Here is a 19,759-nt window from a genome sequence, read left to right as displayed (position 1 = left end):
GTTAGCAGTTATTGCAAGTGTTTGGTCAAGTAATCATTGCTGCCCCTGGGAATCAATATAATAAAACTATTAACCTGCATTGATTCAAAATATGTTGCATGTATTGGCAACATTCTGTCGATTTGCCCAAACAGAGCAGACACAGAGCACTACATGTACACGTGGCTTTTATTTCTACATACAGCATTCTGTATTTGAACTATTTTGTTCTTGTCAAAACTGCTAGTACTGAGCCTGAAATACCCATCCACCAAAGACACGATGAAAGCAAAAATGTAATCACAGCAGTTCATGTTGTTTTATGTAAGTTCAAGGGGAAAAAAACGTCGAACCATGGCCCCCATATTAACTGAAGTAATAAACCAATGGCCCAGAAGAAAGTCACAGCTCCAAATCCTTTATTTAGCTCTTGTCTAAGGCTGTTTACCATGACACCTCACTGATTCAACTCATTATGGGACTGTTTTGATTTCCTGCTGTAAACACATGAAACTGGGATCTCTTTCCTTGGAAAACTCTCATGCACAGCAAGTGACACAACAGCTATAAGCACTCGACACCAAAGATGAAGATGAGATGAAAATACTCCACCACTTAAAAATATTGTGTACCACATAATAACATGATGTGAGCAAATGAACACAATATGTGCCATTGTTCCTGCTCTCAGCTGAGATACACCAGGTTGTGTTTAGCAGTAGTCCACTGTCCATATGGCTTCAATGGAATTTATGTTGGGCAGGCACCAATAAGACAAATCTAATTAGCAACATTATATCATTGGAGCCAAATCTAATTTCAGTCCCAGTGTGTTTTAGTCGTCAGTGACTCTCTCCCCTCCTCTTCTTCATCTTCTCTTCTCTCTCTCCCTCTCCCTCTGTCCATCCGTCCATCTCTCTGTGTGAGTGTCACCTGCCCTCTGAGCTGGCGACGCTGGGTCTCGGCATTAGCGTGAGAGCCCTATTACACTGACTGGAGGCTTTGTTTTCCCTGTGAATCTGCGAAAGTGCATGTGTGTGTTTGTGTGTGTGTGTTCTCGAGAAGAATGTCAGAGAGATGGTGATTTGTTACATCAGCAAGCATTCCAGCCCTGAGACCCTCTGTGTGTGTGTGTGTGTGTGTGTGTGTGTGTGTGTGTGTGTGAGGAGACATGCAGAAAGGAAACACCATCGTTTGTGGCCGTATACCGATCCAAATATACTTCAGTAGATTATCATGGAGCAAACAGTTTTCCAAACTGTAATAAATATCAGTGGGAAGCATAAATAATAACAGAAAATGTGTTGACTGGTTGCGCATACAGGATGGAAAAGTTTGCAAAAAATTCACTCAGCAATTGTGCAGAAATATGTGCCACTTGTGCAGGTGAGGTGAGAGTGTGTTTGCACTCATGTTCAAGGTCTATGTTAGCCACTCGGTGTCTAAGCACTGGGGCCACAGGTCCCAAGTAAATGGATTCTCTGTGCAAGATACCATCTGCTGCTGCCCATCTAAGCCTCAGACTGACACACATGCACACACACACACACACACACACACACACACACACACACACACACACACACAATAGACATGGACAGCCACAGGACTCAGATCTTCCAAATCAGGGCTAAGAGCGCTTTTTAACATTTCTTGAAACACCTACTTAGAATATCACAAAGAATAAAGAAAGGGAGACCTGGTGGTCTCACTATAGTGCGCTCGTCTTGAATTAATATATGATCATTGAGAAGTTCTGGTGTCAGCAGAGGACCTGCAGAGAGCCGGCACACATATAGGTGTGTATACCTGCTGTTTGTTTTGTTTTACATTATACTCGGGAATAATGTTCATGCAGCTGATATGGAATCTGATTTCTACAGTCTGTACAAGCAAAATAAAACTTTTTTCACCTTCTTGTCTGATTATTTTGAACTTTCCCAACAAAAGAACATTAGACAATATTTAGGAGCTACTTAAAACAATAGAAACAATTAAAAGAAATTTACATTCTAAAATTACATTTTGGTTGCTATTCACATTGGTACATAAATGCCTGTCACTACAGTGTGGGTGACTTTTGAAAGTGGCATAAAAAAAGGTCATGATGAGCTTTCAGAGTCAGTGACAGGGCAGATTTCAAGGGAACAAATATATTTCTTTGAGTACAAGAGTTTCAATAAAAAGTGCTCATTAAAAAATGATTAAAAATACTAGAAAAAATATTAAAAACTATTCTAAACCTCTGCACGTTACAATCAAAGATGGATGAAAAAAGTCAGAAAATGCTGAATGTTGCTTTTGGAACCATGGTAACTATTCCTTTAAGCTTTTCATGTATAGCTTGTGTCAATACAGACCACTTGTTCAATAAACAGGTTATCAAACACACTGTACACTAACCAAGATGGATGGCACTGTCAGAGCCAGGTTCCTTTTTCCTCCCTGTGAAACCACAACTTGTGGCCATCCCGGGCTCTCTCCTCCTTATAGTACAAACAAGAACATTTCCCATATGTTACAATGTAGAAGTGCTGCACTATTAGATTAGCCTACAGAGACTGAAGCCTCTCCGTCTCTATGAATGGATGGATGAAGGAACCAGCAAGTCCTTAGCATTCCCTGTGGATGATGTCTTCATCGTGGCCGAAGGCGCAGGAAAGGGAGAGTGTGTGTATACGTCGCGGGTGTATTTTGATGTAATGTGATCAGTAATGAATTTTGTGTTGCATTAGGGGGAGTGGAGGGGAACAGAGGTGGTCGGGAGAGAATACCAGGGGGAACACGAAGCGACTGACTAGTAGTGTCCACGAGTCTACAGCATCTAATCTAATGAAGAGACTCAGAGAGGGAGATGGGGGAGAGTGGTGGTGGTGGAGGTGGGGTCAGTAAAAAAGAGTGATGAGAAGAGAGAGAGAGGAGGAGAGAGAGAGAGACGCTACAAATGAGGTTAAGTCCGAACGGAGTGGGAGGACGGGGGTGGACTTGGTTGGATATGGCCAGGGATGTTTGGGAGGGGTGGGGTGGGCTGGGGGTTGATAGTCGATGCTAAATCCATTAGGGCCTTGTGACCATCGCACTCCCTTACCCCAAAACCCTCTGCACCCCCCCCCACACACACATTTAAGTCAAAGGAGCTCTTGTTCACTTAAAGGGTGGAGGCGTGGGGGGGTTTGAGCACGCTGTCGCTTCCTAAATGAGTTAACCATTTGGACTGTCAGGGCCAACAGCATGTCTGCTGCGCGCGCACACACACACACACACACACACACACACACACACACACACACACACACACACACACAGGAAGCCACAAACTAAAGCTGGTCGTGTGCTGATATGCCATAACCTCGTACACACATTCAGACAAGCAGAACATCCTACAAGCTTTGAGGTAATCAATTTCTGGACCTTGACCTGAGAAGCACTGTATGCTGGAAGTCAGGCTACATAACAAACACTTAGCTGCACTTAAAACATTTCTAATGAGGTAAATATTACCTATGGGCAAAAGAAAAGAAAAGAAAACACAGAGATTATCACTTTTTGTGCATGCAGATATGCATTTCTACAAAATCACGTAAAATTGCAATGCTCAGAATCATAAAGCATCTCAGTAATTCACAAAAATGAAATATGTCCACTTTTGCCTGCTCGTCACAGATATGTTTAATGGAGTTTGACTGTTTTAAACTCAGACTGCTGATTTTTAGAAACATTCTATAAAAGTCTATTTTACATTCTGCTAACAAGATACAAAATTACACCAACTAAAAAAAAGAAACCCTGCAGAAACAAAAGGAAAATGACTATTTGAGATGGGATCTTAGTGTTTTAGGACACACTTAAAACACTGTGAACGTTTCTTTTATTGCTCTTTATTGCTATTGTTCCAGCTATTTAAGCATCACTTCCTCAGCTGCTCTGATTGGTCGGCACACTAAATGTCATAATCCTGCTTTTATTCTGATTTTTAACTTTCATTTTCAAACAATAGAAATAATTCCCATTTATGTTAAAAGGACAGTAACACATTGTTCTTGTGGTAACATTTAGCCTATGGTGACAATTAAACGGAAAACAGAAAATGAATTAATCCTGATGCATGATCCTGTATGTACAGCTTGCGTGTCTGTATGCATTGTGTTTTTGTGTGTTGTTCATCCCTTGCTTACCTGTGGCGGAGCCTACGATATCCCTAGAGGGGGACTCGGACATGGCGTCAGCCAGTCTCTCTCGCAGGCCTTCGTCGCTCGCGTCTGCTGAGCCAACATTGTGCCGTGGCACGCCAAAGCTCTCTGGCCAGCTCCCGCATACCTCCAGCAGGGTTACGCCACGTCCATCAAATGGCCCTGCAAACAAACACGCAGACAAACGCGGAGTTAAGATTCGCTTGATTACCAAATAGATTAGAAGATAGAACAATAACAGCTGTGCCAGTTGTGTAATGTAATTTGGAGATGTCCTGAGCTGATAAGCACAATGGGGATCCAGCCCCATCGTGACATTTTAAAGCTGAATTTATTTCTGTAATGTAATAAGATGTAATAGAAAGAAACATTGAATCAGACTTGCATCAGCAGATGCACAATATTTGGGATTAGGGAAACATACAAGCCAATTTAAAGCACAGTCCACCTTTGTTCTTTCAGTATAATTATGTACAAATGCTTCGTTGTGTCAAATCTGTGTATTATATTATCTTTTCTTCTTTAATATATACATTTTAAAAACAAAACATAATTGTGAAAATACTGCATTTCTACTGCAAATGAAAATATTAAAACACGTTGCCATTTTCAGATATATCACTCACATATCCATCCTACAGCCAACATAAATGAATCTACGTTAAAGCTGTAGATCAGCTGCTTTTGAGTCACACACACAGAAACTTGTAAGTACAACACAATCTTCATGCCTGTCAAACCAAATCCACACAGGCCGATGCTGCATCTTAATCTTTCTCCTTTCTGTCTGTTGTATTTTCTGCAATCAGAGAGATCTTGCAGTTTGGAGCCAGAGAGTCTGCAACTTGCTCTGTGTGTGTGTGTGTGTGTGTGTGTGTGTGTGTGTGTGTGTGTGTGTGTGTGTGTGTGTGTGTGTGTGTGTGTGTGTGTGTGTTTGTGTGTGTGACAACGCAGGCAGCCAAGCAAGCAGGCATGCAGGCAGTCAAACAACTGTTTTATTCTATTAGTGTGTTCATTTGACTAGGTCATTATGCCTGCAAGCAGAGGTGATAAGGGAAGATTTAGCAGTGGTGTTGGTAAGGTGCTCCGGCGACTCATCACGCTAACAAACAAAACAAACACATGACCTCATGGCTTCAAAGTCAGCTTATCATCATCATCAGTACTGCATATCCGCATCTCTCTCGTTCTTGATGCCCAGAAATATGTTACAGACAGGAGTGCGTATAAAAACACAGAGTCTAACTAGCACACTATCTTCATAATATCATTGTGACTGCTTGCTGGTTCAAAATCGTGTGCGAGTGGTGAATTGAACATTCGATTAGTGAAACATTCAGGGATTAAACAAAAAGTGCATCTAGAGGATGAACTTGGATATTCAGCATAAAGACCAGAAACGCAGCAACTTCAAGGGCTGAAAAATCAAGCTAACGTCAAAGTGTTACTGTAGTTCCTCTAATCGCCACTTGGGGCTCCCTCTGAAAGTGAGGCAATCTCATGGAGATTTACAGAATCAAGAAGCATGTTCGCACCTCAGTACAGAAAATGTTCGATGGATAAATCCCTATCATAACTCTACGGTGGGTGAGTTTTTTTAAAAATAACTTACCGGATTAGGTTTTTTTGAAGCTTAACTAAGGATTTTGTAAAGTCACAATGAGGTGGGAAAATAATTTAAGACTACCCTAAAAAGAGCACTAGAGAAATAACTAGAGATGGTTATAAATGACAACATGAACTCCAGCTGTACTGCCCCTCAACCTGGGTTTAAAAGACATGAAGATCTATTCAGTTTTGCAGTTTTTCAACTGTAATTTTGAGCTACAGTAGACTAAAATTACCTAACAAAACTGGAAAAGATTAATATTTATATTAACAGCTAGCAAGTGAACTTCCTAACTGCTGAGTTTTAATAGGTGAATCGGTCACATACATCAGAAATGTGTTGGTGGTGGCAGGTCAGACTTTTGGTCTGAGCTTACTATCTGTTAAGGCCATGTGGAGATTCCAACAAATCACTTTGTCAAGCTTCATCACAGCTTCTACAAACTTTAGTGCGAAACAATCCATCCATCCAAATTCTGAACTGGTAACACACACACACACACACACACACACACACACACACACACCATATGATCAGTGCTTACACAGATCCTGCCATTTTACACAATTCCAGCAACTGTTACGTATAAAAAAATATTTGTATCTAATTTTTTAAAGGAGTTATTACACATCTTTTTGTTTTTGACAAAAAAAACAAACATCTAAAATGTTACTGAGTTAAAAAAAATTCAAAACAACCCACACAAGAAACACAGGGAACTTTATACAATCATGCTGTAAATTCACATTTCTTCTTCTAGTTCAGCACTAGATCATTACATTCGCCTCAGAGGATTAATAAAATAAGTTCAGTAAATTAAGTGAAACTTTAATGAACTCCTTGGAGAAATCTGCGTGAAATTCAGAGAACTCATGACACTAAAGGCTTCATGACTTGAAATACCACTGACCTTTGCCTGTTCAAAGTTAACACAAAGAAATCCTTTGGGTTAAATTTGCTGAACAAATCTAAAAAGATGAATGCTGTATTCACACTTCTTCTAAACACTCTGATTTAGACAAGTGGACACGGACACATACAGGAATGTTTCTTAGTGGTCTTGTGGGTATCAGGAAAACCCAGTGAGACACAGACAGGATGAGATCAAAGGAAAAAGTGAAGACCAGGACAGAAGAGATCTTTGTTTTCTTGGAAAGATTAACATCCAATCTGTGTGTCCAGGCTTCAAGTACAGAAGAAACAGATGGATATAGATAGACGATCACTGGTAAATATGAAAACGAGGCTACTAGATAAGACCGATATGTTAACACAAGCAGCTTCTGGAGAGGGTAAATAAATTCAATCAATTGTTTGTTTACCTGCTAATGCTACAATTTGTTACACTAAATTGAAAGAAGTGCAACCAAAGATTAAAATTCATATCACGTTATTATCATTGACCCCATAAAGCCATCAGACTTGTGTGAACATCTTAGGAAAAAATGATCTAATGAAAGCGTAACCGTTTGGCAATACCTTTGGTCAGCTGGTGATTTTAGTGAGTTGTATCTTTATAAGCAATGAGGCACACTTTGCTCTGTAACACTAAGCTCTTTACAACTACAAAATTCAATTCAGCCTTTACAAAGACACACTCACAACCCAGTTATCCAGCATCAAATCCAGCAATGTGCAAAGCATAATAACATCTCACCTCTATTGCAAAACACAGGCTTTTACAAAGGTTTTAAAGTAAGGCTTGGGGGAACTTCAGGAGAATCTGTGCAAAACAATCCATCAGTGCAACACGCATAAACACACAAGCCGCTTCTGAAGTGAAGTTATCAGGAAGCTAAGCCGCTGTGTGTGTGTGTGTGTGTGTCTGATTGTATGCTTTTGGTCAGTGTTATCAGAGCAGGGAGAACGGAGGCCCGTGCAACCTCTCGCCTCAGCATTAGCACCTGTCACTGGCCTACAGCAGAGCTGAGATCTGCCAGGCCTCAGGATGCACATGCACACTCAACCCCACATGCACACAGACGCACGCAACAAACATACAGTGTAGTTTAGATTTTTGCAAATTTGTCACACTTAAATGTTTTCAGATTACCAAAAAATGTTGTATTTTATTTTTTTATATTAAGTACGACAAACATGCAAAAAACTAAGAAATCAGGAAGGGAGCAATACAGGAGTACATAGCCGTCTGCTTCCTGATAGCAAGTGAGCCAGGCAGATCAAAGGTTTTGACTGGTGTGGCTTTTCTGGATGATAAGAGCTTGGCAGAAGGTTAGGAAGAGCTTTAGGTTTATCAGAGCAGGCTTTGACCAATATCGGTATTTGAAGGCCAATAGCTTTAGGCTGAAACGACCAATGATAGGTGGCAGAGAAGCTCAGAAGGTATAAATCTCTTCAACAGTATCAGCAGTCCCGTTTTTCTTTTTTGGGAGAAAACTATTTGCATCTGCTTCTTATGAATGATAAAGTTCCCTCATCCTCTCTTTGTGTAAAAATGTAACATTCAATTATAGCTAATATGAGGCTTTACTGCTAAGACAAATTTGTTTCTTCTTAATATACAGTTATTTCAGTGCAACATTTCCTGTTTCCCTGTTTTAACTAAAACAGACTGTATTTTCTGCTAAAAAGACTGTAACTTTGAAAATGACCCCTTTCCCTTCACTAAATGCACGTGTTAAAGCCTCACGTGAACCTAAGAATGCATTGTTTCCACAAAATCCACATTGTGGATTTTGTCCTTCATCACATTGACCACATCACTGTACTCAATAACTTTTTAAATGCACACATGGGAATGCAACTGATCATTTAAAAAAAAAAAATCTTAAACCAGTTATATTATAATTACTCTCTCCTTCAGTTTTCAGCTTCGGCTCTCCACATTAGATAATCTGAACTCAGGTTGGAAATAAGTTATAATTAAACCATTTATCACTACTGCTCTAGATCACTGAGGTCACTGACACGAAAGAAAATGAGCAATGGCTCAACATTAGACAGCTAGCTCACGCTACCTAATTAGCTCTCATGTTTCCCGTTGACAATGAAGAATTTCTTAACTTTCACCCCTAAATGATATAATTATTGACTAATTTGTGCTGAAAAAGCAAAACTTTCAATACTTTTGCACACTTTCATCCCGGTGGTGGTTTTTTAAAGATCTGTGCAAACACTGGCAGAGTTCTAACTTTGTTGTTTTAATGAAATAATAATGTGCATATGGTCTTTATTTTAAATGCAAATTTAATTAATAAAACTTTATCTTTTCACTGTGTTTTTATAAGCAGCACAAGCATCAGCATGTTTTTATTGACCTCTGACCTCCATTTTTTAATTTCTGCCTGTAAATCTTTGGAAATGAAAAGATGAGTCAGTGGCTGGAGGAAGATTGTTGTTGTTCACTCATGATGTTAAAACCCAGCAGGATTAAAAGCCACTCTCCACCCAGCTGTTAGCCCTCACATACTGGCCCTACTTATCCCTCCAGTCAGTGCTACTTTACTTAAAGATTTAATCATGCTGCAACAGGATGCGTGCACATCACAGTCACCTCTCAAAGAGATACGCCAGGATGAGTGCTTTAAAATATTACTGTAGACATTCAAACTGAGGATGTTTACTGAGATTAGATGCAGCAAAAGAAAAACAAATTAATTTTAAGCTTTTAATGTCCACCAAGTCGCCAGTTACCAGTTTAGGGTTAGAGGCAGAGTAAGGTTCACATCTACCCCTTTATGTGGATTTTTTTTTTACCTATCTAAATCAGGGGTGTCAAACTTGCGGCCCGGGGGCCACTTGCAGCCCGCATCACCCCTACTTTCTGGCCCATACATTGACGTGAAGAAATATAATGCAGTTTGTCCCTTGAAGTGACTTTTTTTGGTTTGTTGTCCAGTGTTATGTTAAAATAAGTTCTTTAAAAAGCCAAAAATGATTGACACAGCCGATCCCTCACCATGTTTGGACTCTCTGCTCATATAGTCTTCATACTATATGAGCAGAGAGTCCAAACATGGTGAGGGATCGGCTGTGTTAGTTCAGTGACAGAGTCACAAACTAACGTGTACACTAATGTCTGCAGTTTGATTTTGTTAAATATGAACAAAATGATAACAGACGTGCTGCCACGTGTGTGGACAGAAAGAGAGGACCAGTGTGTTTATTTGGTAAATCAATGAAAGGCTTCAGTTAGTTAAAATCTGCGTTCACGTTTGCAGTTTTGTCTTCATATACAATAGTTCAAATCTAAAAAAACAAACAAAACACGGCATTTTGGGAAATATTTGTGGGTGTTTCTTGTTTGTTTTGTACTACTTGAACACTAAAGTGGGCCTCCGGTGAGATGACCACAGCAATGGCCCACAGCTCATTTAAGTTTGAGACCCCTGATCTAAATGGAAATCACATAACAAAACTAATCCTGTTTTGAGTTTCACTAAGGTAAAAAAAGAGAAAGAAAAAAGAAAATAAACAAAAAAATAAACTGTCTATTGTTTTCAGATTAAATTGTGCAGGTATGGAAAAAAGGCTCAGGGTAAAAGAACTGCTATGGCTGGATGAGAATAACCAATCAGAGCAGAGCAGCCCTATAGCTGGTCATATCTAATACCAATGTTTTTACTACTGGGGGTGCTGTAAAGAAATGAGAATAGTAATCTACATCTTAGACTAAATGTCTTGTTGTAAATCATTCTTATTTGAAAGCCATCACACTTTGCAGTAAATCTAATCTTGTGGCTTTTCTACACTTTTGTGTCAGGCACCAAAAACATCTTTAACTGTGGGGCCAGTTTGCAAATGAACTCGCCCTTTAAAGAAGAAACAATACTGAAAACATGTCCTCATTTAAAGGTTATGAAGCTTAAGTGAGTCTCACATGGTTAGAACTCCAGTCACACGCACAGACATGCAAACACACACACAAATGTATAATGTCCTGAGTGCTCATGCCACTGTTTCTGGGTTACCTGTGCAGTAAAGGGCCTAATGCCTAGTTAGCGCTAATTCAATTAGGCTTTACTGCAAGGGGGCTGGTTGAACTAATTCCTTTATTATGGGGCTGTATAAAATGTAACGGTGTGAGTGTGTGTGTGAGATTCAGTGGTGATACTGAGAATTCAGGCACTGGGAAAACACACACAGTCTGTTACCTACAAACAGATCATAAATCAGCTCTGGTGGGATGTACATTCAGTTATATATTTATGAGGCACATGTCTAGAATCTAATGTTATTCAATACCACGGCAGCAAATCCTGCTTTAGTCTTAGGACAGCCAATATTTGGTGAGACTGGATCATAAGTGTCACTTCAAACGATGGTCATTTAGAACAGCAGGTATGACTTTGGAGCACATTTTATTGGGAGGTTTTATCTTCACTTTCTCTTAGTTGCTGCACAAACTGGTGACAAAAAGACGCTACTAAAAAAAAAAGGAACGAATCACACAATTTGATTAATTTTACTAAATTTTTTTCTCATTTTCTACTGACTCCATAGTACAATTTTGGAAATATCCTGGATTTGATACTGAAAAGACATTTTATGCACACAAACTGACTGAAACACAGCTTGAATGCAAAGGTTTAACAAAGGTGCCCTATGCCTTGCATTATCTGGTAAAGCCATTCATCCAGTCACCGATTTTAGTTCTCAGAAGTAACTGGACAAACTAGCCCATTATCAGAAAACATTTAGGAAGTTTGATACAGACTGTTTTCTTTATATGATCAACATTTAGAAGCATTATGTTTTTTAATGCTGAGCTGAGTTGTACTTGGATTTTTTGAAACAGGGCTGCAGCAAATTAAAACATTAATTTATACCCAAATACAGCATCTTTTACATTCTATGGCTCTAACTTGACCAAAACTCACTTTTAATAGACTATCACCCATACATTCTTGGATGACTGTGCTGTGAACACATACTGACATCCCTTTAGGCTGTGTGTCTGTGCGCCTATCAGAGAAAGACTGAGAGAGGGTCACTGATATCCTCGGGGAGACACAAAGTGCTAGCTAGCTGGCAGAGTAGGTTTGTGGTGCAGGGTTAGTGTTAATGGAGATGTAAGCTCACAGGATTAGCACCCACCCATAGCTAGGTACATGGGAGTGCGTGCGTGTGTTCTTGACAGGCAGGGTCTTTCTTTCATTACATTAAGGCCAGTGCTTCTAAATCATTTAGTCCCTTTTACTCCCTTTGCAGTCTCAGTGGTGTCAGCTAAGTGTTAGTAATCTCCATCAATACCACGGTCTGCCTCAAGGCACTTTACTCACTGCTACACACACACGTATATATGAAAACATACTGTATTCAGACGTGAGGATGCATTAACCTGTATGTAGTTGAGTCCACTGAATACCCGACACATGCACATGTTCACACACTCTGTCTCACACACACACACACACTTGCTCTCTCCCGTTCTCTCTCGCACACACACATGCACACTACCACCCACTGAGTTAATTTGAGGTGTTCCAAATTAGACGCCACTTCTTTGCTCAGTGTGAGGTTTTTACTGCAATCTATGGTGTCCTTCTTGGCATCATCTCCTCCCATGTTCACATGGGACCAAACAGAGGTTTCCTTGAAGCCCAAGTCTGACCTACAACTGATCAAAAGTCGTAATAAAACGTTTGTTGCAGATTTCTGTCAAATGTCAGCCTGAGACCCAAATGACTGAAAGGTTTGTACAGCATGCAGTGCCATATTTATTGTAGGGTTCTGGATGCTTTTAAACCAAAAACAAGATTATGAAGACGATAGTTACAGTTCAAGAGATCACAGATCCTATTTAGACAGCCAATCACAGTTATAGTTAGAAACTTCCAAAAATATGCCTTTGCAGTGGTGAAAAAAATCTGATCTTGAAAACATGTAGCACAAGAGAATGACAAGTACGAAACAAATCTTTTCAGGGTGAAGTCAAATATGAGGCCACAAACAGGAAGCAGTGGCAAACAGTTGTCAGATGTTTATGTGCAACTCGCACAAACAGAAACACGAACGTTCAAGTGAGACATGAAATGGATTTATATCGCAGATAAAATTTGGAGTATATTTCTGACTCACGCCTACTGCAGATTTCAAGAGCCAAGGAAGAGGAAAATGATTCAATGTGCTGATAGAGAACAGCTGACTGTGATTAGGGGACTTACTGTATTGACATGCTTGTTTGGCACATATAGAGTAAAAACAGCACTGCTTTGTTTTTTGCAAACATGTTGTAAAGAGCTTTGTGTCCAAATCAGGCAGGCAGTCGGTCATGCTGCCACGGCTTGTGCCTAGGTCTTTTAAAGGTTCTCATGAATGTTGCAGGAAAAGATGGTGCAAATTAAAGTTGCCTGAGTAAAATGTCCTGATGCAGGCTCAATCTTCCATCCTCGGAAGATTTGAGCAAGAATTCTGAATTGTATCGCTGCTGCTGTGACACGTCTTTCCGAGTGTTGTTTCCTTCCTGTGATTATTCAACCTCCATGCTGCCGAGTTGCAATTCTAAGATGTCAGTGTCGTCCTAACTGTGTCACAATCAATCATGCTTTTGCTTAGCATATGTTGTTATTCATTTTATGTCCAGTTCCTTGAAGAGGTGCAAAATTTAATAAGAAAATGAAAAATACAACATTTCACTTCGTGGAAAGGGTACGGATAAACTTCTGTTTCTACATGAAACAGTACATACAGTGTAGTGAAAAAGTATTTGTCCACTTCCTGATTTTTTTTGTAATATTTATCACACTTCTATGTTTCATATCATCAAGAAAATGTTAATTTTAGACAAAGATCTCATCTGTTAGGAACCATTTGAATTTTCTTTCTAGCCCAAAATGAGGATTATAATAATGTGAAGTGCACCTGTGCATGTTCAGACAGCAGTACCTTGTGAGTGCCTTGTGCTACTATGATACACCAAATCTGTTTAAAGCTCAACTTGTCTTCTTTCTGAAACCATTTGAAGGTGATGCCACAGAATCGCAATCAGACTTTTGACCGGGTCACTTGGAAAAGTTTTTTGCTTGCCTAACAAATATAATTGTCAATATGTTTCTAATACATTATTTTAATTAAAACGTTCATTTTCTTTTTCTTGAAAGAAGATAGCAGTAGCTTAATTTGGCAGCAACATAGCCACTTATAAATCAGCCTGAAAGAAGTATTATTTGTTGGCTGCCCATGTCCTGAGCCTGTCCCACAGGTTTCTTTCTATTTAAAGGGAGTTTTTCCTTGATAGCTGCTTACTCCTAGGGAGTTGTGTGATTACTGGGGGCTTCTCTGGGGTTTCTTTCTAATATTGTAAAGTACCTGAACTGAATTCAATTAAGGATTTAAAGTGTGCACCGTTATGGTCTCTCAAAAATCAGCAAAATTAAGTTGGTGATTAACATGCCAAACTTTACTAATGCTGAGTTATAAGTAAAACAAATGGTGATTATTGTAAAATATTTAATTCTGATGAAAAAATGAGAGCTTTACGCTGTGGAACCAAAGACATTTCTCACCTATTGGCATGCCGTGCTTAATTTGTCTATTAAAATACAAAGTCTGCAATCAAATCTAGCAAAAGACCATTATGATTTCAATAAAGACACTTTAACAGCTAATTAATTGCTACTCTGGGTGGTTGTAAAGTGCCCATATTGTGTGCTGAAACTTTACCTCATTGTCTTTTGTCTAAATGACATTTTACTTATCTAATTCATTAACTAATGATCGGCATTAGCTCATCATTAAAATCTGAGCAGGTATTAGGTCGACTGAAATGAGGCTCTATTGTACCGATGCACTTTTTGCAATTTAAAACAAAAAAGAAACATTATTGGAAATGTTTTATCAGTTCTTGAAACTACACTGCAGATAAACAAACAACCAAAGTCATCATTTTCCTTCACTCAGCGTCATCGCAGAACCAGTACAAAGCATCTTTCATCTGGTCAGAGACGTGGCGCCCACACAACTAAAATTCCCTTCTGGGCGCTAGACATTGTTTTCCATCAAACCAAAACAAAGATTGGGGAGTGTACACTTCACAGTGCTAGCATGGCCATCTAATTGATTTCAGGCTGGATCGTGTTGCTGTGTAATGGAGCAGGCTAACGTGATGATGAAGCTGGGATGGTCATGGTGATGACTTTCACAGGGGCTCCAGCCTCATTTGTTTGTTTGACAGGCTGCAGGGTTGTGTGTGTGCGGGTGTGTTTCTCCATTTGGCATAAAGAATATGGATTAAGCTGTAGAGGTGACAGATGATATGTTTACAGGAGAATGTTTGCTTTCTGCACGATATTCAATTACAGGGTTTGTGTGTGTCACCGCCTGTGTGTGTAAGTGTATGTGACTATAAGTGTGTGTGCATGCCCAGTCATTTGTGTGTTACAGACTGTGTGAAAGGGTCACAGGCCTTTATCAATCACACAGAATTTGTTCACTTCCTTCCTTGCCGTCATTCTTTCGCCTTGATTCTAATATTTTTTCTGGGAAGTAGTCCAATCCAAATATAAACTAGTGTTATCCACTGTTTACTGGAGATGCAATGCAGCACAAATAAATACCCTTAGTGTTATTTACAAAACTGACTTACTCATACACAATCCACCCCCTCCCCCAACCTCCATAACTGGGTAGAAATACAGCATAGTGTTCTATGATGCCACAATAGGTCCCCATAAGAAATGAAAAAAAAGGCAGTGGTCATTTATTCAAAAGCTCAAAATGAAAAACTGCAGCATTTAGTAGGCACTCAGACAGAAAACAGCTCCGTATTAAAAAACATGAAGGGCTGGATTGGTGCAGGCAAACTGTTTAGGGCTGCAGTAAGAACAAAAAGTGAAATAGGATCCAGGAAAGCCAATTTGAGTAGAAGATATATAAGTCTGAATGTCCTATCAGATAGCAGCACATTGTACAGCTGTTTAGAACACTATTAGACACAATGTTACACTTTCGGAATGTTGTTACAGTGAGAGTAACTGTAACTCTTGGTAGGTTGATTACACAGCAAACAGCAGAAATATTGTGTTCCTGTTAAAGTCAAAGTAAGCTACCACGAATGTGGACTTTTCACTGGATGATCCAGTACGTGGCCATATGATGTGCCACTGTGGGCAGGCTCTAATTTTTTAAAATTTATGTTTCACTTTGTAGCAAATGTTATACCCTAACATGAGCTAATCGTCTAGCTTGTACTTGCATGTTGTTATTACTTAAGTAATCCATATTAGATGAAAAGCTTTGTTAATGGCAGTGCATTTAACTCACTTCTTTTGGAAGTATCCCACACGTGTCATGTAGCTTCATCCATTTGCATACATTTATGCATAGTTTTCTAGGGATTCAACTTTTGTGCTTGAGGAAGATTCAAAGGAGTGTGCACATTGCCTTTAATACAGATGGTGTATTATAGTGTCTGTAGTAAAGTGTTGTGATCAGTGGTACTGAAGTCTAGAAGAATCAGCACAAAGAGGAGTCCACTTGTGTGAGGCCATAAAAAGATGATTAGTAACATTCACTAACGCTGCGATGAGCTCTTAATCCTGACTGAAACTCTTCAGGTAAACCGGTCCTTTGCAAATGGTCCTAAAGCCTATAGAAAACATCTATTTAAAGAATCCTGAAATAAAAGAAATCTATAATCTATAATTGGTTAAGACCACATGGCAGAGTTGAATATGTCAAGATTTTTGTTGGGAGTGATCAGGATGGACCGGAACAGAAATGAATAACACAGCTCAGGCAACAGGTACAGGTCAAGTCATGTGGTTGGAAGACAAGGTTATAGAGGGAAGGCTTGGATGATTTCCACAGGTGTAGATGAAGGCGAGTGAATATAGTGGAAAAGGAATGTTAAAGATAGAGGTGCCAGGTAGGAGGAAGAGAAAGACCACTGAGTAAGTTTATGGATCAGAGAGGACATAGACAGGGTGAATGTGACAAGAGAGGATAGTAGTGATCCACTATGGGAACCCCAGAAGAGAATAAAAAAAGAAGAAGAAGAAGAAGAAGAAGAAGAAGAAGCATGTTTTTCAACAAATGGAAAAAACAACTTTTCACATCTGCCCCTGACACAGCTCTCTTTTCAACAAGTTTTTCTCAGGTAGGAATGCAATCCTATATTCATTGTTGGGGATATATGTGCTCCTAAATTTGGATCAAATCAGCCTAAACACAGCATTATTCCTGTGTATTATTTTTGTGTGGCAACTGCATATATGCAATAGAAAAGGACAGAAATAAAATGCAGAGTGAAGTTCAAACCCTGGCTCCCTTCTCACCTCCACACAGCGGACCAATCGCCGCTTGAAGTGGGGGTGACTGTTGGACTTTTGGTTTCTGAAAGCAACATGTCAGGGGACGGGGGTTTCCAAAGTTATATGACTAGCTGACAAGTGGTTCTGATTGAGTACACTGTATTATGAAGGTTGTCTAACCTCAACCAAGTGGTTTTTGGTGCCTAAACCAAACTTTGATGAGGGAGCCCGCAGTTTGTTTTCTGTTGACTTGCTTCTGCCCTGGATGACAGGCTGGACAGAGGCGTGGTGGTGCATGCTTTGGCGTGCGGTCTGAATAGTAGAGATGAATACTGTACTTTGCTTGGCTTCCTCTCAGGGGGGTAAACGAAGAGGATTCCCAGCACCAAAGCCACAGCCCTGTGTTCCTGGAAATCCTCCACAATCCCATTTGATCTTAACGCCCTGCCTCGCCTAATGTGTCCCTAAGCTGGCCTTATCACACAACAGAGAGGGCCAGAGGGAATGGACTGAGAAATGTATAGCTGCTTTGCTTGCAGGTTAAGGCATGCTTCTATAGCACCTGTTCTCTAAAATCCAGCATCTAAGTAGTTTACAAAAATATCATGCATTGTGTACTCCATCCTGTTTTACAAAGCATGGCAAGCAACACAAGACTTAGGAGGGACAAAATGACAGAAACGAGGATGTGGACAGAAGGAGAGAGTGAGAGCCAGCTCAGGTGGCGAGAAAACATTATGAAACAGGCAGCTCTACTCCACGAGCCTCTTCATTCTAAGGGAATAAATCCTCCATTATCGTGACTCTCTCCTGGGTCTAAAAGCAAGCATCTTACAGAGAATTAATCATATTGTAGAGTGAGGAGGGGGCAGGCCATTTCATTTCCTCATCAAGTTTGGGGAGAATTGTATTGGAAGCCAAGCAGCCACTTGGGAATGGCCTCTTCTACTCTGCCTCTAATTTCTTTGTTTTGCCTGTTCTATTTTTTTTTATAAGCTACTCTTTGCTCCTCTCCCATCTGCTCCAATATCTCTGTGACTTTCTGTTGGTGCTTTTCTCACCCCATGCAGTCAAATGTCAAGTGTCATGTCTGGGAACATTTTGACACAGAGTGTCACTGCACATCAGTGAGTCAAATGTGAATTTAGTCAATGATAATTACATCAACGGGAATCAACTTGGTTCCTAACTTATTGCTAGCTTAGTCAGTGCTATGAGTAATGGGCATATGTAAAGATCAGCAGGATATCAGGAAGGATGCTAATAACATTTCTGCTCATTGTACAGCTTACTAGTTAACTTGGCAAAGACTGTCAAGTCAAGCAAGGTCTGTGGTGTGAATCTGTGTAGAAATTGAAAAGTGGCAAGAGAATGTGGTTCTTTGCAAGAAGTTGTTGGGTTGTGTAAATAGCATGCAAATAATTAGACTAGAGCTGAAAAATTAAAATTTAAAAGTGTGTGTGTGTGTGTGTGTGTGTGTGTGTGTGTGTGTGCGCGCGCATGCGTGCGCACGTCCAACCCCATTGAAAGGCAAGGTTCCCCAGGCCTCTAAACAAGCATCATAAATTTACCCTCCACTTACCTGCAGTAAAAATGTCAGAAGCAACGCTTTTATTGGGCTGGACACACACACACACACACACACACACACACACACACACACACACACACACTGAGCTCGGTTAGAAAACACTAAATACACACACCCTCACACGTTGAATACACACAACAAAGCTTTTTAACTCAATGTCTATGTTGCCTTATTCTGCTGCAGTTAAAGCATCTTTACATTGATATTGACATGAAATGTTGGAGGGAGGCAGGGACTCCATGCTAACTACATTAGCACATAGGTCCTGTCACAGCCACTCACTGTCACAGTCACTTCCACATGCCACCATCCAATATACAGCTTAACTTAGATTAAAAATGAACGAAAAAGACAACATCAACATTGAAAAAAATGCAACAAAAATGAATTAAAAAATGCCCAACATTCTGAATAACAAGTAATTTTAAAATAAATGTAAAAGTTCGAAATTAAAATGTTAGATCCTTTTTGTTTGTTTCTTTGTTTGTGTTTAAACCTTTTGCGAAACTGTGGGATTAAAAACTGAGATTTACTTAATTATTAATTAATATTAGTTGACAAAACTATAATAAGTCACTATAGTTATAGATGTACTTGTAGAGGTCAGTGGCTCTAGTGCTAAGTTGGTTGTTTAATAATCAGAAGGTCGGTGGATTGATCCCCAACTCCTCTGGTTCGCATAATGATACTGAGCTGCAATTTTCCCCCGATACATCCATCGGCAGTGAATGTATTTGAATGTAAAAAAGCACTTACACATAGACATGAGTGCGGTATCAAAGTGTGTGATTAGGTGAAAGAGTGCTCAGAAGAGTACAGCGGCACTATACAAGTCCATTTTGCTTACTTAATAAATGTATTTAATAATAATTACGTCACTTAGTAAAATTAAATGAAATACTCAAAATGTTAAACATACTGAAAATGAATTAAGAAATACAATGTTATCCCAGAGACATACAGGGAGGGAAAAATGATTTGAACCCCAGCTGATTTTCTACGTTTGCCCACTAACAAAGAAATTATCAGTCTATTTCAATAATTTCAATGGTAGGTTTATTTGAACAGTGAGAGACAGAACAACAACCAAAAAATCTAGAAAATACATTTCAAAAAACTTAGAAATTAATTTGCATTTTCATGAATGAAATAAGATTTGATCAGCAACATTTCTGGC

The 19,759-nt window shown here is 39.5% G+C and overlaps 1 protein-coding gene across 1 annotated transcript in view; it reads right to left on the bottom strand.

Annotated features, from left to right (window-relative positions):
- Positions 1-19,759, bottom strand: part of bcas3 (BCAS3 microtubule associated cell migration factor) — a 316,950-nt gene that overhangs the window by 26,722 nt on the left and 270,469 nt on the right. Inside the window, exon 23 of the mRNA XM_031728566.2 lies at positions 4,155-4,331. Coding sequence (XP_031584426.1) covers positions 4,155-4,331 — 177 coding nt within the window. The remainder of the gene's footprint in view (positions 1-4,154; positions 4,332-19,759) is intronic.

This window comes from Oreochromis aureus, linkage group 14, assembly GCF_013358895.1.
Source record: "Oreochromis aureus strain Israel breed Guangdong linkage group 14, ZZ_aureus, whole genome shotgun sequence".
Lineage (NCBI taxonomy): Eukaryota > Metazoa > Chordata > Actinopteri > Cichliformes > Cichlidae > Oreochromis > Oreochromis aureus.
This window is presented reverse-complemented; position numbering and strand designations above follow the sequence as displayed.